Genomic DNA, 23,820 nt, shown 5'->3' with positions numbered 1-23,820 from the left:
TGCTTATTAATGGTAATTTCTTCCCCTTTACAACACCTTGACTTCTGGTTCTAAATAGGATGAAATAAAGATGTTCCCTACTTTTAAAGAAAGAGGAGAGCCACGAGTGAGTGTGACCAGAAGAGGTAGCTGGTCCTGGCAGTGACAGAGATGGCGCCATACATCCGTTCACAGGCAACTGATAAAATTTTTTATTTCACTTTTGAATTTTTACACTTTTCCTGATTATTCCGTGTTAAGGTGGGAACTAGAACTTTTAAAAGACATACACAAATCTAGTACATCAATAACCGGGGATTTTTCTTTTTCTTTTTTTTTGCTATACTATTTTCACAACCACAGGAGTGCTTGCTAGGCAATATGACCGTCACAGAAGCAAACGTGAGGCAGAATACTGGTAAGGAAAAACGGAAGCAAGATAGAGCTACCAGATATACAGACAGGCTCGTTCCACATTCACTACTGCATTTTCAAGCGCCAAGTATTAACTGCACATTTTTGTTCAGCTAGAAAGGGGGGAGGGATTTTTTTTCTTTTTTCTTTTTTTTTTTTGGTTTTAAATCAGTGCATGAATGTTTCTTTTCTCATTTCAGCAGATGGACAAACAGGTGGACACTACAGCTACGTGGAATGTTCAAGGGAGAGGGGGTACTGTGAGACTGGTAGGCCTGGCTATTCTGGACTCTCCCCACTGTGGTGTTCATGCAACTTCCCTGCATTATAGGGTCTTGTTCAAACAGGTCTGTGAACTTGGCTGGAGGAGCACACGTGGGAGATCTGGTGACAGGTACTAACAAGCGTCATCAGGGCTGGCTGCAACACAGGGAGAAATCATGGGTATTTAAAAACACTTCTTTGATTCAATCTTGGTCTGACTGAAGAGCAAAAAGCGTGCCGAGAACCGGAGGAAGCCAGAGCTGTGTGCTGGAAGCTCTTCTCAACTCTCTGAAGCGAGGCCTGCTGACCAAAGTGCTCGCCATCTTTGCTCACCCCCTTCAGGCCCCCACCCTGCCCAAACAGTATTAAACAAAGAACAGAAGACAACGACAGAATTCAAAATGAAAAAAATGTTAAGGAAAGAGGACAGAAACTTAAAGAGGGAAAAGAAAAACCAAAGTCAACAGTCAAAAAGGACAGTGGGAAGAATGTTTGATTTCAAAATTTAAAAGCCCCAAGCTAGGAAGCACCCAAAGACTGAGTACTTCTTAAGTGAAAGGCAGTCTCTGCAGAACATGACTCTTAAAGGTATCACCCAGGAAACAGATAAGGCCATTCATGAGATACACGGCTTTTTTCTTCTTCAGGTCCTGGTTACAAGGAAAACAGATTCCACTACTGGAGCACAAGTTGCAAATCAGTAAGATGGCTGTGGGAAAGGGGTGTCAGTCACGTGTTCTAGGAACACTGGACCTTTGCATGGTGTCAAAACCCAATTATCTGCCACAAAGAGTTTCCATTTCAGGCTTCGAGTTTACTCAGAGGAAGACACTGTGGACATCTGCAGTCACGAACTTTCGAGTGGCAACAGCCCAAACTGGCCAAGTGTCTATAATCCCCAAAAAACAGGCAGAACTACTGTGAGTTGCTGTCACACTTGAATGTCACAGGACAGGTGTCTCACTCCACGTCCCAATATAATCTCTATAACTTTCTGTACAACTTTACAATGGAACTGTTATTTCAGTGACTAGTTTGATATCAGATTAAACTTTCCAAAAAGTTACACATAATTCAGGTCTAGTTTTTCTACCAGTAAGAGTTCTGCTAAGTTACAAAACCCCATAATCACAGTGTTCAGTTTAAAAAAAATTCAACACACAGTAATCCTATCAATGTTAATCAAAATCAAAATTTCAGAATGCCGTGGCATTTATGTGACCAATCTGAGTTTTAGATACAAACACCAGCTGTTTATCCCATGGACCATTTTGCTAGGCTGAGGCTGTGAAAAACTGAAAGTCGACGTACGACTCTTTTTTTTTTTTTTTTTTTATCGCACAAAGGGATATATGTGGAGGGTACAGAGTGACATTGAACAGATCACGAAGCACAACAGACATTAGTTCTCTCCCTCCCCAGCATCTCCTTCATCTCCCTGGTTTTCCGACGTCCACAGCTGCAAGAGAAAAACAGAGCTCTAATCAAAACAGGGCTCCTAAAATGCACTCAGGGAGGCAGGCCCAGTCTGGACCACCTTATCTCACTTAACTGCTTCCAATTCTTACTGTCTTACTGCAGGCCGCAAGAACTGCGAAGGCCAAAACTTCAGCAGTCATTTACAACCAATTTAGCAATTTAGTACATTTAACTCTACTTACAGGGTCCAAATCCCCTCAAGTTTTAGGCAATAGTGAATTCTTAGGTCGGTGATAGGAACAAGACTCTAAACCCTCCAGAAGCAGTGTTGTAAACCAGCAGTACTTACTGTGAGATTGTCCCTAAGCAACTGCATGATCAGGGTGCTGTCTTTGTAAGACTCTTCATTCAGTGTATCCAATTCAGCAATTGCTTCATCAAAGGCCTACAACAAAGAGCCTTTAGCTGACTGTCACAGGTTCTCTGGAGCTAGTTTAGCCCAATTTTTTTCTGTTAACAAATGAATATACTTTCTTTTCCTGTACAGTACTTTGGGGGAACTGAGGCTATTATTAATGACCTTGTTTGCTAGTTGTTTCAACAAACAGATAATGCATGTTTATAAAGCACCAACCAACAATGACAAAAAATTCCAGATAAGAACTTCACTATATGTGATAAGACAGCAGGTATTACTGTCAACCCAGCACAAATCCACATAATTTTTTAATTGCCAAAGATACTTCTGGTAATCCTTTTCTTTCTTTACTAAAACTCAAAAGGTCTGGATACAAGGAATAAAGGGAACACCGAAGTTCACACCACTAAATCTGATTCAATTAAGTGACAGACCTTAGAGAATTCATTTCATGTACTTTTTCCAAAATAAAAAAAAATTTAAATAACACTGTGCATGTTGAAAGACTAAAAAATATGTAGAAAAGGCGACTGAATTACTAATAGAAGATAGGAGGTAACCCAGCACACACAATGAAAACCTGGTCTGAGTTCTTTCACACAGCTGTAACTTCAAATCTCGGTACAAGGACTACAATACGTTAACAGAGGCCTACAGAGCCCAAAGCTTGACAAGAAACAACACGCTACCTTCCCCCTGAATTTTCTACAACCACCCCCAAACCAGTAATTACACAACGAAAACAAAAATCAGCAGGAAGTGTTGAGAAGAAATCAAAAAGTGACAGGTCTGTATTTATGTCACAAAAGATCTACTCCTCTCTCCAGAACATCTTCAGAGAGGTCTAGGACAATCAGTTGTTAAATTCAGGCAATAAAAAGAAGTTATTAAAAAAAAAACCACCACACACACACAAGCAGTGTTTTACTACAATCAGAAACCACAGAGGGTCTTTCTCACCGTTTTTGCCAGGCTGCAAGCCTTTTCAGGAGAGTTTAGAATCTCATAGTAGAAGACTGAGAAATTCAGTGCCAGGCCAAGTCGAATTGGGTGTGTAGGCTGCATTTCTTTCTTACTAATTTCAAATGCTTCCTGGTAAGCCTGCTGGGAGTTCGACACAGTGGCTATAAGAAAGATAAGAACATTAAAGGGGAGGTTCTTTCCTAGGTCATCACATGCTGGATTACCATCCAGTTATTTTACCTCAGCACGCAGGAATGAGGAGTGATCAAACAAGGGGTCAGTGTCTCCACCATCTGATTAACAACCATTTGTTACATGTTTATTCTAAGCCAAGTACTACATTAAATGCTTTGGGGCAAAGCAGAAATAACCTTCAACAAAATAGAACATGGGAAACAATATGCTCCAGTGGAAGAATCATGGACTTTAGAGAGTCAACAGACTCAAACTTGAATTCCCAACACTCATTCACTAAATGTGAACCTTGGAATAAGTGAAAACCTCCGTGAGCCTTGGTTTCCTCATCAGAAAAATGGGCAGATCCCCACCGGAACTCACAGAATTGTGTAAGGAATAAATAAGACTCTAAAATACTTGGCACATAGTAGGCACTTAATAAAGCAGAGCTGTAGTTCTCAACATCACAAAACGCTTATGTGATAAGGGAAACAAATCACTATTTACTACGGTGGTTTTGTACTATCAGACATTTTGAAGTTTTACTTCTAAAAACAGAGATATCGGGGCGCCTGGGTGGCTCAGTCGTTGAGTGTCTGCTTTTGGCTCAGGTCATGATCCCAGGGTCCTAGGATTGAGCCCCGCGTTGGACTCCCTGCTCGGCAGGAGGCCTGATTCTCCCTCTCCCATTCCCCCTGCTTGTGTTCCTTCTCTCGCTTTGTCTCTGTCAAATAAATAAAATCTTTAAAAATAAAATAAAAACAGAGATACCAAATAATCCTCAAGTTGTTGTTGTTGTTTTTAAGAAAAAGACCTCTTTAGGGGCGCCTGGGTGGCTCAGTTGTTGAGCGTCTGCCTTCGGCTCGGGTCACGATCCCAGGATCTCGGGATCGAGCCCCGCATGGGGCTCCCTGCTCAGTGGCAAGCCTGCTTCTCCCGCTCCCACTCCCCCTGCTTGTGTTCCCTCTCTCACTGTGTCAAATAAACAAAATCTTAAAAAAAAAAGAAAAGAAAAGAAAAAGATATCTTTAAATGCACTACTTCATCACACTTTTAATGTTCCCTGCACTTTCCCCTTAGATACATTAATTTGTCCACCCCCATTATGCTGACCTGCTAACCACAGGTCAGCATAATGCTAATGGTCTTTTAAATTCTCAGTACTGTGATGTTCGTATCTATGGTAAACAAAGCAAAAACTGTTTAAAATTAGTAAGGAGAACTGGCTCCACTATTGATCAAATTTCTTAAAGAAAAAAAAAGTTACTTACTTTGTTTATTATCTCCAGATGCCACCTCAGAAAGATATCTAAAATAATCTCCTTTCATTTTCAAGTAGAACACCTTGCTTTCTGGTTGTGTAGCATTGGGAATAAGATATTTGTCCAACAGCTCCTAAAAAATGATTCACATTCTGTTAAGAATCTGGAAATATTATTTACAAGATGTTAAAACTATGTTTGAGATTCAAGACACACTACCACTTCTAAATAATTTTGAAGATTAAAAAATAATAATAATTTGCATCCAAAGCTTTTAAGTGGTTTTTAGCCCAGGTCCTAACAGCAGATGCCTGTATTCTTCAATTAAAAATCACTCTGACCATCCACAAGGGGTTGATTAAAGTATAGCCATACAATGGAATGCCACGTAAGGCCTTAAAAATGATGATGCAGAACTACACCGGTAACATGGAAAGGTTCTCAAAAGAAGTCTGAGTGAAACAAAAAGATCATAAGTACCACATGAATCCTATTTTAATATTAAAATATGTATGTGTACACGCAAATACATAAGGGAAAACTCTTGAGGGATATTGATCAATATGTTAATAATGATTCTCTATGTGATGGGATTAGAAATGATTTTTACTTTCTGATTTATACTCTTCTGCCTGGTCACCCCCCGCCCCCTTTTTTAAAACCATGAACCTGTATTACTTCTGTAATTTAAAAAAAGAAAAAAAATCTTTCTTTGGGGAGGAAAAAGGTGATAATAGAGCAAAACTGCCAAAAACTAAGTTGAAAATCAATCAGACCTGGGTAGAAATCCCTCCTCTGCCGTTTACCATCTGTGCCCCTGGACAAAAGATTTAAGCACCCTGAGCCTCAGTTTTCCCGGCTATACAATGGGGAAGCACAATAGCCATCTTCTAGGGTAGTTATGAGGATAAATGAGCTAGTGTACATAAAGCGCTTAACACGATGCCTGGCACGTAGTAAGCACTCAAAAAGTAGCTAATACTATTATTAATAATAAATTCCTTTAAACATTTATGCTTACAACAAAAGCAGTTCTGAAGGAGTCCAAGCTTCGTATACAGAGCAATATTTTCGAAGAGTTGTTTTAGAATGTGGCATCCTGAAAAACTGGTTAAGAGGCAGTAAGTACCATGCTTTTCTTCACATTCTTTCAGATGCTCTTAAAAGCTGGTCTACATTTCAGGAATTATGGAACTTTCTTGCCCTTGGAATGCATGCCATACTTCATGTGAATACCAGATGCACCTAACATTCAGGAATTAGTGCACCATTAACAAACCCCCAAATTACCAGCAGGCAACAAATTTAGCCGTGACACTCTTATACCATGAGTCTAACAAGAGCAGCTCAATGCAAAAGCTTAGTTGTAAGGGGACTTAATCAAAGTGAGAAGACGCAAGGGGCAGTAGTCATTTTAATACTCTTTGCAGACAGACAGGGTGTAACTCCTTATGGTTTAGGGAGGAGGAGTACTGCCTGATGGCTGACAAGCTTTGTACTGGTTTTCAAAAGAAAGGTGTCATGGGCAGTAATTCGGAGAGGCAGCCAGCAGGGGAGGAGGTAGATCCACAAGTGTGAATTCCTTTTCCCTTCAAAGCAGCCCTCACCGTTCATTTTTACCTGATTTCACCTGGAAGAAAAAGAAAGTTCCCAGTGGGCTCAGGATGTGAGGGAAAGACAATATGATCATGATTTGCTCTAGGATACGCACCCCTCCCGTCCAACCCCAGACCTTGGCCAGAGCGAAATAGTTACGAATCAATCATCTGACTAAGGCTTATATAAAACCCAGGAGATGACGATCCCCAAACCATTTTTGATTTGGCTTTGGAACGCAGGCCGAACTGACAGACGTCGCTTACTTTCAGGACCTTACGCTGTGCGGACATGACTGGGAGAGGGTGACCGGGAGCTTGGCTTCTTGCTCCCGCCTCCCCGGCTGGAGATGACATCGCGGCTCGGCCACAGAACAGCCTATCTGTGGCTGCACCTACCTGAGAGCCTGCCTATATGCACTCAATTTCTAAAGAAAAGATGGAGGGACGTGGATGCATCGCTCCTGTTTGTCACAGGTCTTTTTGAAGGGAGAGGAAAATACCCATTCGTGATGAGCAACCTCTGATCAAACAGGAGGTGAGAAAAATCACATCATATGCTTAAAAATCAGTTCCGACTGCAGCTTTCCAGTATATTCAGACACCTTTCTCTCATGAGCCGTTTGAGAGTTTGCATTTGAACGTTACATTAATACTGTTTGGAAATCGCCGTTTGACACTGAAACCCTGGCCTCTTACCAGAACATCATTGCAGATATCCTGCAGTTCGGCCTCTATCTTCTCCCGGTACTCTTTGCCCATCTGCTGCTTCTTCTCATTCCTCTCAGTTTTCTGCTCAATGCTGGAGATGACGCGCCAGGAAGAGCGGCGGGCGCCCACCACGTTCTTGTAGGCGACGGAGAGCAGATTTCTCTCCTCATTGGAGAGTTCGTGCCCCTGTTCCGTGACGGCCTTCATGGCTGCAGCCATGTCGTCATAGCGCTCGGCCTGCTCGGCAAGTTTGGCTTTCTGTACCAGCTCACTTTTATCCATGGTCGTTCCCTAGAACAGGAGCGAGAGAGAGAGAAGGGAGAGAAAGCAAGTGTCAGGCTTCAGGGCCCTGGAAATGCATGTGTGAACCTCCTTCCAACCCGTCTGGCAAGAATCATGTGTAAATATGAAACGTGCAGTTGCAAATGCCCTCCGCCATACTGAACATGAGCACTTACAGGGCTAAGTACCTTGCTAATTGTTTTGCCAATTAATTTTCCTAACAGTCTAAAGGGTAGATATGTTCACAACAATCCCTTCCCCCTCTTTCGAGGTGAAGAAATGGAGCTTCAGAGAAGGCAAGGGTTGTGCCCGCAACACTGCTAAGAGACCGCACACTCCAGTCTCTCTGTCCCCACGAGCCTGATCTGCGTCCCCAACACATGCAGGCTGCTGAAGAACTTATTTCTTTAGAAGCTTATGCTAAATACACTTCCTTAACTTCTTTCAGGAATTGTCTGGTTTTGCCAAATCTGGTTTTCCCCCACAGTATCAGGAAAAACACCTTAAGTCTGAGGATTGCCTCAATCTTAAAGCAAAGACAGGACTTTAAATGTTACATCTGGCAGTGCCCATCAAGCAGGAGGAACCTGAAAAAACAGGAGCCATTTTTGTCTTATCTTCTGCAATTTGCTAACTTGGAGGACACACGGTAGACAAGAGCATAAACTAAAGGCAGGCAGATCTGGCTCTTTCTAGCACCAGCTCTGCTACTTACAAGTGGAGTATGACCTTGGTCACATCACTTAACCTCTGAGAGCTTCAATTTCCTTACTGGAAAGTAAGAACATTACCTACTCTCTGTGGGGCTGCTGTAAGAACAAATGACCTAATCTACGTAAAGGTGCTTTGAGAAGTTTAGAGCATTATGTACAAATTATCAGGCACTAATTTTCTATATGGTATAGGCTGTAAGAGATAGGTGTATTCAAGACACAACTTCAAACCATAATTGAGTTCATTTAAAATTTTTTCTGAAGTAGACAAAAATTTTAGTGACTTCAGCTTACCAAATCCTCTATACACCGATCAGGAAATACCCCTCAAATTATTCACCTCACCTTAGTCAATTCCCCACTATAATAATAACTATTTAGAGAGAATGCAGTAATTTTTGGATAATATGTAGCTAAAAATTTTTGTTAACCAATAAGTTTTATGCACTGTTAATTTAAATTTCGATGTCTCCATCTGTGCCACAGTGTAAAAATACACTACTCTCTTAAAGTATAATACGGTAAATACTACTTTAAATAGTAGCGGAAGTATCAGTATTTTTAGAACAAATTCTTACAGGGACACCTAGCTGGTTCAGTCAGTAGCACATGCAAGTCTTGATCTCGGGGTCATGAGTTTGAGCCCCATGTTGGGTGTAGAGATTACTTAAAAATAAAATCTTAAAAAAACCCCCACAAAACCCCAAATTCTTTCATTACAATATACACAGTATCACAATTTAAGACTGAAAACAATTAATAATTTTAAAATAGCAAAAGAAGGGGCATCTGGGTGGCTCAGTTAAGTGGCTGCCTTCGGCTCAGGTCATGATCCCAGGGGCCCTGGGATCGAGCCCCGCGTCCGGCTCTCTGCTCAGCAGGGAGCCTGCTTCTCCCTCACCCTCTGCCAAATACGTATTTATTTATTTATTTATTTTAAAGATTTTATTTATTTATTTGAGAGAGAGAGAATGAGAGAGAGAGAACACCTGAGAGGGGATAGGGTCAGAGGACGAAGCAGACCCCCTGCCGAGCAGGAAGCCCGATGCGGGACTCCATCCAGGGACTCCAGGATCATGACCTGAGCCGAAGGCAGTCGCTTAACCAACTAAGCCACCCAGGCGCCCTGCCAAATACATATTTAAAAAAAAAAATAGCAAAAGAAGTATTGCCCTCTCCTCACAAAATGGTTTTGCCTCAAGTCATTTCTGTATTTTCAAGTGAGAAATCCTACAGACAGGGCCCTACCACATGAAACTGTTTTATTAGACGGAGCACAATGGTAAGATCTCCCCCAAATCTAAACAACTGAGAAGGAGTTGGTTCTGTAAGTCCAGGACTCCTATTTTTCTTCCCATGGCTTATTATCTAAGTCATACTCGAGCTGTGTCCTCTATAAGGCTCGCCAATTCTAAGCTTCCACTCAAGTGAAGCAAGTCTCACCTGATCTGCCTGACATCTTCACCCACGTCACTGGAATGAGACTGTAACAGAGATAATAATCCTCACAAAACATTCCACTTGCTCTCCTACATTTCCTGGCAGCCCCCAGGCCCTCAGGATGGGTCACAGGGTGAGTTACGTCATGAAACAGCAGAAATGATGCCATTTCCAGGTGAAAACTGTGAAAAGCCTGTATGTCATTTGCCAGGCTTTCTTCTCTGACATCAGGCGCCTAGAAGGCCATGTGCTCTCGATGGTGGCTAGTGCCTGTAGCCTGAGTCCCTGAGTGACTCTGTTGTACAGAGACTCCTATAGGCTGGCACTGGCCATGGCAGTGTGAAAAAGAAATCTGTTGGGTAGGGGCGCCTGGGTGGCTCAGTTGTTAAGCGTCTGCCTTCGGCTCAGGTCATGATCCCGGGGTCCTGGGATCGAGCCCCGCATCGGGCTCCCTGCTTGGTGGGAAGCCTGCTTCTCCCTCTCCCACTCCCTCTGCTTGTGTTCCCTCTGTCGCTGTGTCTCTCTCTGTCAAATAAATAAATAAAATCTTTAAAAAAAAAAAAAAAAGAAATCTGTTGGGTGAAGTCACTGAGATGTTGGTGCTGTTTGTTGTCACAACACAGCCTAGTCTACTCTGATAAAAGTACATCAAAAGGGATGCCTGGGGCGCCTGGGTGGCTCAGTTTGTTAGGCGTCTGCCTTTGGCTCAGGTCATGATCCCAGGGTCCCTGCTCAGTGGGAAGCCTACTTCTCCCTCTCCCATTCCCCCTGCTTGTGTTCCCTCTCTTGCGGTCTCTACCAAATAAATAAATAAAATCTTTAAAAAAAAAAAAAAGGGACGCCTGAGTGGCTCAGTTGGTTAAGCACCTGCCTTCAGCTCAGGTCATGATCCCAGGGTCCTGGGATTGAGTCCTGCATCGGGCTCCCTGCTCAGCAGGGAGCCTACTGCTCCCCCGGCTTGTGCGCGTTCTCTCTCTGACAAATAAGTAAAATCTTAAAAAAAAAAAATAAAAAAAAAAGTACATCAAAAGGACACCATTCTGCGGCTTCCAATTACATACTTTCTCAGTTTATGTCTAACTTTCTTGACCGCAAAGTCTTTCAATCAGGATACAACCTCCATCAGCAAATAATCCTACTTCTTTGTTCCTCAAAGTGAGAAGACAGAAGTTAACTTTTAAACAACTTCAGAAATGTCCAGTCTGCAGACAAATTCGAAGTTAGCAGTCATTCAGCGGCCCACTCCAAAGTTCATCAAACAGCACCTGCACAACTATACCAGGAAAGATTCCAATTAATAAAGTACTGGCCAAAAGCCAATTCAGAGCTAAGCCACCCCCTGCAGCATTATAAAAGAGTAATAGAGAAATACAAAAGACCAACACTGCTAAAGATGCCATGAAGCTCTTTGGCCTTACCAGGCCCCCCAATTAAGCTCCCCTCCCAAGCACTGAAAGTTCAATCACACCTCTCTGGAGAACCCTGACTGCTCCTTGGGAGCTCCCAAAGGTACATGCCCTATTTCTCTCAAAATCAAATGTGGCCTGTTTGGGGAGCCAACTATTTTAAGATTCTTTAGGATCACTGGAAGAGCCCTTGGACACTGAGAGCCATCATGATATGGTAAGACCAAATGCATGCTTAAAAAATGTACCCATCTGTTTAAAAAAATGTAATTCCACACACACACACACACACACACACACACACCCAACTACAACAAACAAAATCCACAGCTAAACGTCCTGCTGCCTACTGCTTACGTAACTTTTGACTTATATAACACGGATTTTGAAGCAGCTCGACCAATTTCAACAGGAAATGGGTTACACAACACCCAGCAGTTTGGAGGAAGGCAGGAGACAAGGGAGATCTGGAATTCCTCCTAGTTCTACATCTGCACTAAGCCTCCCATTCACGCTCTCCCTAGATCCACTACCTGCAGTCCCCTTCATGTCTCTATGATCAGACCCATTCTTAAAACCTTGATCGAGTCACTTCCTGCTCAAAATTCTTTAAAGTTCCCTCCTGCTGATATAGCCAGATTCCCTCCTGTCATTGAAGATTTTCCAACTTATCTTCCTCGACTTTTGCCAAAACATGCCTTCCACACAATTTGTGCTTCTGCCAAACTGGTTTTCTTACAGAGTCTGCTTTTGTGTCTCCTTGTCTTTGCTCACCAAGCCACTCCCTCTGCCTGGAATGTCTTTTCCCATTTACTCAGCATACAAAATTCTTCACAGCATGGCTCAAGTGCCATCCCCTTCATGAAGCCTTTCTTAAGCCGCTAAGCTGGAGATGTCTCATATGATAGCCACCAGCCACATGTAGCTAGTGTCACATGTGGAAATTGTAATATACTCTCAACAAAGCATTTCATCTATACCTCGCTTAATGTCCTATCACATTTCTCCAGTACTAAAATTATCTGTATATATCTTGAAGTCCCTCGCCACACCATCAACTCTTTCAGGCAGATCTCCCACAGTGCCTTGCACATAATTAGTATGAACAAGCATCTGCTGAATGAATGAACAGATCCCCAAATGAAAGAATAAAACTGCAAATTTGGCAGAGTTCTCTCTCTGCTCAAATAATTCAAAGCACCTATTCTTTACAAGCACATTAAATCCTCATGTTTTGTATTCCTGCACCCTACTTTAAAATTACTCAGTCAAAGGTGCAGCACAGGGAATGTTGTTAGTGGTACTGTAACAGCGTTGTACAGTGACGGATGGTGGCTACATTTGGGTGAGCACAGAATTAACACATCAACTCGTCGAATCACTATCTCGTACACCTAAAACTAATGTACCATTGCATATCTACTATACTTCAATTAAAAAAAAAAGAAGAAAAACAAAGTGACTCTTAGTCCTGCCGTCACCCTCACTCAGTCACTTTGAATGACTCTCTTTTGGGCAGCTCCATCTAAACTCTGCCTGGCCTTCGAAGTCCTTCATGATTTTGGCTCTTCCATACCTGTCAGGCTTTATCATTGGCCACACTCCAGAATGCTCTCCTATTTATTTCCTTCTATGCGAACTCTATCCATCCAACTGGCTAAAAAGTCTTCCATGGTTACCCCAGCCCCCAACTGAGGTACCAGCCTGTGAATCCAAGCGCACCTGTAGCCTATCACACCGTCCGGGGCCTACACTACATATGTTTGCTGGTACAGATGAAGAGTAGTGTCCTTTTACAAGCAGTTCCACGTGTATATGTCCTCAAAGGAAAGCTTCACATTTGTTTCTCATTTAAGGTCTCACACTGTGCCAAGCACAAAACTAATGCTCAGATAAGTAGCTGTAATTTTTTTTTAAGATTATTTATTTATTTGAGAGAGAGAGAGAGAGAGAAGGTGAGAGAGAGAGCACAAGCTGGAGGGAATGGGAGAGGGAGAAGTAGACTCCCCACCGAGCAGGGAGCCCAATAAGGGGCTCGATCCCAAGACCCTGGGATCATGACCTGAGCCGAAGGCAGACGCTTAACCGACTGAGCCACCCAGGCGCCCCTGTAAATTTTTTCAACAAATCAGTACTGAGAGAGCAGAAAGAACCCAGGGCAGCTGTATGCGGGAGAGCAGAAAGGCAGCACGACTAGGTCTAACAGAGGGATGTGTATTACAAAGCCATGTGCACTTGTTCAACGTCAGCCTTCCGATCTGTACACTGGAGATACAGCACCCTCCTCAGAAGACGTGCTGTGAAGAGGAGATGCAGGGAATTAAAGGAAATCTTTTCTAAAAATGCATCGTGCAAACCAAATCGAAGTACTGTTGTTCATCTCACGGGACCTACATATCACTGTTTCAGACCACAGTGTGAGCTTGGATTCTTATTTATTTATTTGGCAGAGAGAGAGAGATAGGGAGAGCAGGAACACAAGCAGGGGGTAGTGGGAGAGGGAAAAGCAGGCTCCCCACAGAGCAGGGAGCCCGATGTGGGACTCGATCCCAGGACCCTGGGATCACGACCTGAGAAGGCAGTCGCTTAACCGACTGAGCCACCCAGGTGCCCGGATTCTTATTTATTTAACATACAACCCATGAGAAGGAAAGCAAGTCTAGATTCATCTCCTACAGGAAGGGAATATGTTACAGTGTTAACGTTAACATTCCTAGATAAGACTCCACCCTTCAATAGCCTCAAAACGGACACAGGTTAACTGTAACACTTTTATCCAATAGTTCCTAATTGAATTTTCTTGAACTGAATGCTAAGAAGTGATGGTTTATAATCAGGACCTACTTTTCTTCTAAGACTTTCAATCAATGTCCTACACCAAGAAAAACCTCAGCAACAGAGCCTTTATTTGCCTCCTAAAAAACCTTAAAAGACTGCAGTTTCACCATCAGGCCTGATACTAATAGCACAAAGACACCAGAGCAAACTTTTCCTTGTGCTGGGCACAGATCTGGAAGACACAGAGATGCCTCCGAACAGTTCTCAAGCACAGCCACAGGATGATGATGGGTGTCTATCTGTTCTAAGCCACTGGATGCAGCACTTTAGACGAATGGGAAGCATGTGCTGGTTAAATCGGCAATACTTAGTGAAAAATTGGAAACAATCTAAATATCTAACAGGGGAGAGGTTAAGAAAAGGGACAGTTGGTCCAAGACTATGTGGTTGTCAAAAGAAGAGATTTAATGTCATAGATCTGGTTAAAGAGATACATATAATAGGAATAAGGAGAAAAAGATGTGCAAAAGTATTTTATTTTCGTAAAACACCCCTAAAAAGAATATTATGAAAAATAATTCTAAGGGTGCCCATGAAATAACAGGATTTCCTTCAAATACATGAAACCTCAAATCTGACAGTAAATGCTGAAACAAGAGTATCTATGAACCAATCAAGGTCCTCTGTTTCAAAATTCTTTGCCTAAGGGATTTCTCTTATCCAGGTTCAGGATACTCAGAGGCCATCTCCCAGGGGCCAGAAGTAGACATCCAAGTATAAGAGGGAAAAAATAAAAATACAAATGACTTTTTTTTAAAAAAAAAAGCAGCCTTGCAAAGGAAGGAATGAATGAATGAATGAATGAATAAATAAATAAATAAATAAAGCAGCCTTGCAAAGGAAGAGAATGACCTTGTGAAATGTGACCTTTAGAAGTACTGAACTTTCAGCTATGTTTTGTTTTTAAAGAAAAGAGGCTCAATTTTTTTTTAAAGTAGGTTCCACACCCAATGGGGGGCTTGAACTCACAACCCTGAGATTAAAAGTTGCGTGCTCTACTGACAGAGCCAGCCAGGTGCCCCATGCTCAATTCCGAAATACTGAGCTTTAACTGAATTTGATAATTTCCTAGAAATTTAAAATTATGGATTCCATTGTCTATCATGTGTGAGGATTACTAAACCTCTATAATGAAACACACAGGAATGGAATTTGTTTCTAGGAAAGCCCTACATACTACAAACCTCAGCTTCTAAAGAGAAATCAGGCAATTTTTAGAGTAACTTCTCTGAACCTGAAATGTTAAAAGGAAACATTAGCAGCTTTCAAGGATGTACAAAAAAAATGGCTAGATGATGCCGGTCAGAGTAAAGGCTCAGTAGATACATTCTTACTCTTTTTGTTTTGGTTTGGGCTTTTTTTGGAGGGGGGTGACAGAGGGAGAGAGAATCTCAAGCAGACTCCACGCTCAGTAGGTGGAGCCCAACGCAGGGCTGGATCTCACGACCCTGAGATCATGACCTGAACCGAAATCAAGAGTAGGACACCCAAATGACTGAGCCATCTAGACGCTCCAACACATTCTTACTCTTATGCTATTTCATAAAAATGTAGTGCATATAATTTAATGTGTGTTGAAACCACTGTAATGAATACATTACCAGTATGTCCAGGAACTTTTCTCAAAATTCACAAGAAATACAATTAGAACAGCGTGGTGCTCGCCTCTGAGAGCTTACACTCCCACAGTAGGAAAAGAAGACGGCACATATTTAAGGGTTATAAAGCTTCTTGAAGAAGCAACCAGCTAGAATTAGAGGGAAGAGGTTTGGTTTAAAAGTGGCTGGGACGGGGCGCCTGGGTGGCTCAGTTGGTTAAGCAACTGCCTTCGGCTCAGGTCATGATCCCAGAGTCCCGGGATCGAGTCCCACGTCGGGCTCCCTGCTCAGCGAGGAGCCTGCTTCTCCCTCTGACCCTCCCCCCTCTCATGTACTCTCTCAAATAAATAAATAAATAAGTCTTTAAAAAAAATAAAAAATAAAAAAAATAAAAGTGGCTGGGTCCTCACTGGTTTTCTGGGCTGGAGAGGTTCTGCCAGGAGAGAAAAAGGATACTCCAGGTAGGTACAAAAAACACCAATGTATGAATAAAGAGCATATTATGTTTTTCTAGACGAAACTGAGGAAATCAAAGGCCAAAGGAGATAAAGAGATGAGCAGAGTTATGAATCTGGAGAGAAAACTGACAGGAGCATCTTAAAAATCCAGACTCACAAGCTTCCATGGGGTAAGGAACTGACAGTAAATTCTGACTAGTGTTCACAGTGGTACCATTCCAGACAGAGCACCCACAGCACCACAAGGCCAGAGTTACAGTTCCGGAGTCACTCTGCTGAAGGAAAAACAGATGCCAAGCTACAGCAGGAGGGACTTGAGAAAGTCAGTGGGGCCGGGTGGTTAGGGGGTGTTACCCAGAAAAAGTGAAGTACTCCTAGCTCTTATTCACTGAAAAACACCCACTCTAAAATTGTCTCTGTGCCATTCTACACACAAATTTCACAGTCCTGTCATAAACTGAACTCCATTCAAACATTTGCCAGCTCTCTGTTAGAAAATTAAACCCAGCATGTCCTAAGTACAAAATCATTAGCACTGATGTCCAGCAAACACAGAATTGTGGAGGGAAACTTCACTTCCACTTCAAAATCTCTTCCCTCTTCCATATCAGTTGTTCAGTATCACTGTTAATTATGTCCAATTAGCCAAAATTAAACTTTAAAAAATGGGAAGTATTGAATGACATGCCCAAGGTCACGCACTGTGAATCAACAGCAGACAGGACAATAAATTAACCTCTTGGCGTTAGGTGATCAATCCTAGACAATCTGCTAATTCTGATCCATAAACACAGCTCCATTGGTCAATTCTGTGAATAGGGTTCAAAAGCTTTGAGCCCACCAACATAATGGACTGACCCAGCCCAATTTACCAGTACCATACACCAACGCCATAGGTTACCTGATCTCTGTTTTCTCATGCATAAAATAGGCAAATCTATTTAATATGGCTCTTGGAAAGAGTAACTTAGTTCATGATGCAAAATACTGAAGTCTCTACACACTGTAAGCACTCAAATGGCAGCCACACAAAATTCTAACGAACGTGGTCAGCCAGGGAAGGGATACTTCCTACACACCTCATTTCTTTTAAATCCAGACGGATTTCTTCAAAGACTTTCACAAGAAAGGCACATGTTAACTTACCTATGCCTATTTCTAAAGTAGCACTTAGCATAGTTTACTGTAAATGTCTTTACTGACTCCCACACTGGACTGTGAGCTTAAGGTAGGAACCCAGACTTTTATCTTTGGGTACGCAACGTGTGGCACAATGCGTGCCATGCTGAGTATGACTATTTGATCACTTGGTGCACTTTTTAAAAGAAGTGAACAAGGCTGTTATTTCCTATGTGGACAGAGGTAAGTAGACCACTTCTTACCTATAAAGTACAGACTATATTTATCCTCTGCCTTAGTCTACTTTAGAATAGAGCCACCCCAGCTCCAATCAGGAAACAACACTATGCTTTTTGACTAACATTTCTTAGCTACCAATTTTTATATTTATAGATTCAAACTGAGTTTCAACAAGCCCTTGGAGTACTTTCTGTCCATCTCCTCTTTTCCCAAATGTCCATACCAGCTAACTGATTCAGTAAACATAACCAAAATACCCATCATTTATAGTTTACCCAAATGTGTAAAGCACTAGGGCTTTATTATCAATGCATTTAATCCTAAACATTCTATGAGGTAGGTGCCACTGTCCCCTTTTATAGATGCCTAAAGTAACTTGCCCAGGGTCACACGGTAAAATGGGTACACACCTTTCCTGTGTGGCACTAACGCCTAACAATCAACTATGATTCTCAATGCTTACTTTTGGAAAAGACAGAATGGACAATTTTTCAAAAAAACCATACAGAGTTATCACAGCGAGGTTTCAGGGATTGGCCTTAATTTATCTAGCTTTAAAAATCAAACTTAAGTTAAAAACAGCACATGCCAAAAGCTCAACAGACTATCAAACAAGCTTTAAGGTGAGGTTTGTGGGCAAATAGTAACAATGGCCAGGACTCAGATCTACTTATATTGTCACCTCTGTCCAGGTCAAGGCCATTCAGAAATAACTTTTTACTGCTGGGTCTCTTAGGGAAAACAATGAAATAAAACTAACAGGAAGAAACTTACGTAAGTGAGGACTGGCCATATTAAAAAAAAAAAAGTCATCCCTCTAACCTACAGTCTGCTGGGAATGACTTGTTCTCTTGAGGCCATCAATCAATCTCATCTCATTATAAGTACATATTAGAAACACGTAACTATGCCTATATTAGAAGATCTTTTAGCCCAGAAGCAGTAAGCTTTCTTACTTGGCTTTTAGCACACGTATCCCAAAATAGAAAAGTACTTTAGTCTCTTTTTCCTCCCTAAGTATTCCCCTTAGAAAAATTCCCTTAGAATCCAGCTCCAACTGTTAAGTTTCTCCCCCATGACATACAGATGACTGCCAGAACCATACTCGTGTGGAGACCAAGATGGTTGTAATGCTTAAAAATTGCTTTTATCCAATGAATTTCTTGCCCTCTTGCTAGTGTGACTTGTCTGTCACCTCTCCCTAGAAAAATGTAGGAACCAAGGAACGAAAGTCCCTTTACCAGTCAATCTTAGTTCATTCTGGGGTATCCTTATTCCTTAAAGGAAAATTGCCCAGTTCGGTGCCTCCGAAAGAACAGGAAGCCAAATAGGACATAATTCACTATTATAATTTACTATTTCCTCATCTCTTCCTCCCTGACAAAATATGGAAAATCTAAAAATCTACAGAAAAAGTAGTATGATAAACCAAAATTAGTGATGGGAGTCCTGACCAAATTCTGTTAGATGAAGAACCAAGTCTTAAGATAAATCAGCATGGCACAAAGTAACTGATGAAACACTGGGCTTTTCACAAGCTTGCTTCCTGATGCACACCAGCAGTATCATCCCCACAGGCCAGAAGGAATATAGTCCCTCCAATAAATTACACATGTATCTTCAAAAATAGCTAAAATTCCTGTCCAAACACATTCAATAGGATACATGTAAAGAAAAATTAAGGACTGGGCGCCTGGGTGGCTCAGTTGGTTAAGCGACTGCCTTCGGCTCAGGTCATGATCCTGGAGACCCTGGATCGAGTCCCACATTGGGCTCCCTGCTCGGCAGGGAGTCTGCTTCTCCCTCTGACCCTCCCCCCTCTCATGCTCTATCTCATTCTCTCTCTCAAATAAATAAAAAATCTTTAAAAAAAAAAAAAAAAGAAAAATTAAGGACTAAACGGTGTTCACATGAAACATGCTCCACCACTGCTAGACACTTACCATTAAAGCCAGACTGCCTGGGGTTGATTCCTGGCTCCAGTACTTACTTACCTTGTGCTGTGTGGGTGTGTGGGTGTGTGTGTGTGTGTACCCCGGGGAAAATTATTTAACTCTTCTACGCCTCAGTTGCCTCATCTGTAAAATGGGGCTAACAATACTTACCTATCATTGGTTGTTATGAAGGCTTCGTTAGCATGTGTAAAGGGCTTAGAACAAAGCCTGGCACATAGTAGGCAATGTGATACTATTATTATTATAGACTATTTGCCCTGATGCTACCTCATCAGTTGCTGAATAAATCACATACAGATAGAGTCTATGTGTCTATGCTATATAGCAATATCCTGTATCTAGTCTCTATGTATATTCACGGATATGGTCAAATAATATTTATTAAACACCTACTATATCCCAAATGCTTATTTTGATTATTGAGTTTATCACAGGAACACAACAAAGACTATTACCATTTGCATTGTACAGATGAGAAAACAGGCTCAGAAAGACTGCAGATGCTGTACACAAGTTCTACAATAACATATCAATTTTTGAAAGCAACACGTATACAAAGCAGGGGTGGGTCTCATCAGAATGCAGCTAGAGAAAAAAGAAAGCCATTAATAGTGAATTCTGTGATTAAAAAAACAAAACCAAAAGCTTGTACTTAACAGTTTACAGCTTGTAAAAAGGCCCCAAGACAACTCTGGAGATAGAGAAACTAAGAACCAGAGATTAAGTAACATAGTGAATATCCCACAGTTAGAAAATGCTGCAGGCAAGACCTGAGTCAAATTTATCTGACTCCGGGTCCAGTGCTCTTTGTTTCTGTATGCACAGCCAAATGAGCAAAAGGCACTTTTCGCAGTGGCTCAAATCTCTGGAGACTCTGCCTCCAGAACTAGCATCAGGGGATTTGCTCAGCCTGGTTTTATGGAGGCTGCCTCCCTGATCTATAGAGCTCCAATTCTAAAATGGCTTCAACATAACACAAGCACTGCATGATGGGAAATGTACAGAAGATTATAGGGTAGGAGCCATACTCCAGGGGCTGACAGTCCAGAAATATTTGCTCCTGATGAATGAGGATATTCAATCTAAAAACTAGGCGTGTGGTCTAGGCCAAATTACCTCATTTCTCATAAAGACTTCATCTGTAATATGGGTGAATGGTTTCTTATCTCACTGAAAAGAGAGGCTAGGAAGATCATTCAGCAGTTGCTACTGGATTATTACTCTTCCATTTGGAAGACCACACCTAAAATTCTAAGTTGGGTCTAGTAAAACTAAGAGGTTTTACCCTCACCCTCCTGTATGCTTCTAAGGAAATAGATCCAAGAAAAATGAGGGCTCAGACAACTGAGATATTCCTGAGAAATGGGGTACACTGGAAGCAGTCAAGAAGAAAATCACTAAGAATCAAACATTATTTATACATACACATTTCCAAAGAGAAAATGCAAAAAGCTGAGTAGCCACGTGTCCAGTTCTATAAACTGCCTATATGTGTGGTTTCGTATGAACAATTGAGACACAGTGAGAAATGCAGACAATTTTCATATTCTTGAAAGTGCTTCATCTTTCTTTTTGGATCCTGTGGCCACCTGATTTTGTATGTTCCCAACATCATCCTGCCAAATCCGGTCTCCCACATACAGCAAGTAAAATCAGAGTCTGATGCTTATCTAGCCTTACTAAAAAGAAAAGAAGTGAAGACAAGGACAAGAGACATGCATTTTTACGGAAAGGCTGGCAAATTGTCTTACCAATACTGCCACCTTTGAAAACCCCATTACATGCATTCTCCATTTGCAATAGACAAAGATGTACTCAATCCTCTGAAGAAAGGGGGCCCAAATCAATCCTATCCCTTCCCTACCACCAGGGAGGCCACCAGGCAAATTTCAGTCCTAAAAACGTGGTAACACACAGTATGGGGGAATTTGGGGTGAGGACAAAAGACTCTGGCATTAAATGACGGTAAATACCGTGGGAAAACGCTCCCGATTTTCAGTCTCTGATCTTTTTTTTCCTGGAGATCGGGCCTGACTCAGTAATCGGTTCCAACAAATGCCTTTTCTTGACTCAACCCTCAACCCTGTGCTTCTCAGGAAATCTCGGGTCCTGCTAGGCTCCCAAACCAGCGAACGATGATGAAATGGCTTTACTGCAAAGTGGGAGGGGGGGTTTTCCCTCTGCTCTCTCCCAAGGTTAAACCCCTTACCCATCCAGAGGGGGTCAACAGAGGCCCTGGGGCTCGAAAACTCGCCCGTGTTTGGTTAAATTTTAATTTTTGGAAACCAGAAAGCAAGGAGCAAGGGTGACAGGGCTTAAAGGGTCGGTTTTCGCCGCCCGAGGAGCAGGGAGGGGTCGCGCGGGCATCGAAGGTAGGTGGGGAGGGAGGATCGGGGGTCCGCGGCTCAAGGTCCCTTCCGACCCCGTACGCAGCCGCACCCCGCCTGCAGGGCAGGGCCGCAGGCGGCGAGGGCTGCCTGGGCCTTTCCGAGAGCTAAAGGGCCCGGCCCCGGAAACAGGGAGGGGCCGCGGCCAGGCCGGGCCCGCGCCACAGACGGCCGCGCGGGGCCGGGGAAGCTGCGCGCCACCCACTCCCGGGGCCCACCCGCGGGTCGCCCGCGTCGCCACGGCGGTCGCCGCCGGGGGGGGCGGGGAGGACTTCGCGCTTGGGCCCCCAGGGGCCCCGGGCGGACCCCGCGCCGCACTCACCGGGGGAGGGCAACAGGAGGCAAACACGCTTGTGAGCGAAGCTCCGAGCGCGGTGACCGCTTCCTTCCCAAGCCCACTCCTCAGGCGGCAGCGGCGACGGCTGCAGTAGCGACGGCGGCAGCAGCTACCCCGGCTCCGGAATCGGCGGCGGCGGTGGCGGCAGCTCCACTTCCGCTCCGGTCACCACTTCCGCTCCGGCCCGAGCCCCGCCCCGCCCCTGCGCCGGCTCCTCATTGGGCGAGCGGGGCACGGGGTTGCCCCGGCCGCCCGAGAGGGGCGCTGGCGGAGGGAGGAGGAAGGAGCGCGGAGACCCGGACGCCGCGGACCGGGAGCGAGGAGGAGGCGGGCTGAGGAGGACGGAAATGGAGGCGGGGGGCGGAAAGGCAGTGGGAGAAGAGGGGGCGGAGCTGGGGGGGAATGTGTGGGAACCGGGGGTACTGGGCGAAGCGAGGGCTTGGGCGGGCCCGAGCCCCCGGTGCTGTGCTCCCTCCTTGGGCTCGAACCCGGCAGGGCCAGGCCCACAGACGCCGGGGTCATCGGTTCCCTCCCCACCCAAAAAGGAATCGCCACCGGTTCGGAAGCTGAGGTCAATCCCCTTTGGCTGTGTGGTTTGGGAATACTGGACCTAGGGAAGGACAGAAATTGCTCATCCCTCAATTGTCGCTTAATCTTCCGTTCAGCCCTTCGAGGCACTCATCATTTTCTCCTTTTGTGGACAGGACAGGCCACGTGAAGTGCCAGGAATCGAACCGGCCAAGTCTTTTGTTTTGTTTTGTTTTTGAAGCCTGTGTCTCCGATCTCTTCGTTGAGACACGCCCTGCCCAAGGCTCCTAGGGGAAGCTTAAGGAAAAGAAACCGGCCTTTACAGCCCCCCACTCAGTTCTCCAGAATGTCTCTCACCTCCTCTCCCTCCCTTTCATTCATTCTTGGAACAAATATTTATGGAGCAGGCTTTGTACTTAGTGCTGGAGACACAGCAAGCACAAGGCTGCTGGGCCCTGCTGTCCTGGAGTTTACAGTCTGGTACAAGAAAGAACAAAGTAAATAGGCCTTTGTCATCTCTCCTTTACTCTTACTTAGCTGAATGGTGGACTTCTAACTCATCACCCTACCGTCAGCCCTGCCCCCATCAACTCTTTAAAAAATGCCATTCTTATCTTCCTGTTCTTGCTTAAATCCTTTGGTGGTTACTCAGACCTGGAAGACAAGTGATAAGCTCCTTGAGTGTGACCGTGTTAAGGTTCCCCAGAAGCCGCCCTTAACCTTCCGCCTTTCCTTGCTATTTCCCCTCATCATAAAACCCCATTTCAATTGGATGATGCCTTATCCTCCCACTATGCCCGCTCCAGTATTTCTAAACCATTTGTGTTAGTTGCCAACATTTTTTAAAGACTGAGCGATTTCTGTGTGACCAGAAATCGGCTTCAGTGCCTTGTCTGGCAACACTGTGTCCACATTTCTGTGTGGCAACAATTGGCTGAAGCCAAGGAGTGACTGCCCACTCTAGGTCAGGCATAGACTTTTCAAAGTGCCAGGGTCCCCTCCTGACTCGAGTCTGCTTTTCTCATTTACGTTATCTGTCATATAGGCATTTGTGCCAGTGACCCCTACACTTTTAACTTGAGCAAGAGTGAAAGAGGATGTTGTGTAATGTAAACAGCATGGATTTGACATTAAAAACACAGGATTTGGGGCACCTGGGTGGCTCAGTTGTTGAGCGTCTGCCTTCGGCTCAGGTCATGATCCCGGGGTCCTGGGATCGAGCCCCGCATCGGGCTCCCTGCTTGGTGGGAAGCCTGCTTCTCCCTCTCCCACTCCCCCTGCTGTGTTCCCTCTCTCGTGTGTCTCTCGGTCAAATAA

At 43.7% G+C, this 23,820-nt stretch overlaps 1 protein-coding gene across 1 annotated transcript; it reads right to left on the bottom strand.

The window, feature by feature from the left end:
* Nucleotides 1–176: 176 nt before the first annotated feature.
* Nucleotides 177–22,151, bottom strand: YWHAB (tyrosine 3-monooxygenase/tryptophan 5-monooxygenase activation protein beta). The gene is made up of 6 exons (XM_035006389.1): nucleotides 21,961–22,151; nucleotides 7,191–7,493; nucleotides 4,906–5,029; nucleotides 3,455–3,618; nucleotides 2,426–2,521; nucleotides 177–2,116 (listed from the first exon to the last, which is right to left on the bottom strand). Exons 2-6 carry the CDS (start codon nucleotides 7,482–7,484, stop codon nucleotides 2,060–2,062), a joined length of 735 nt encoding a protein of 244 aa, XP_034862280.1. The 5' UTR covers nucleotides 7,485–7,493; nucleotides 21,961–22,151; the 3' UTR covers nucleotides 177–2,059.
* Between the last annotated feature and the right edge of the window lie 1,669 nt (nucleotides 22,152–23,820).

Source organism: Mirounga leonina, unplaced genomic scaffold (assembly GCF_011800145.1).
Source record: "Mirounga leonina isolate KUSES-001 unplaced genomic scaffold, KU_Mleo_1.0 Mir_150, whole genome shotgun sequence".
Classification (NCBI taxonomy): domain Eukaryota; kingdom Metazoa; phylum Chordata; class Mammalia; order Carnivora; family Phocidae; genus Mirounga; species Mirounga leonina.
This window is presented reverse-complemented; position numbering and strand designations above follow the sequence as displayed.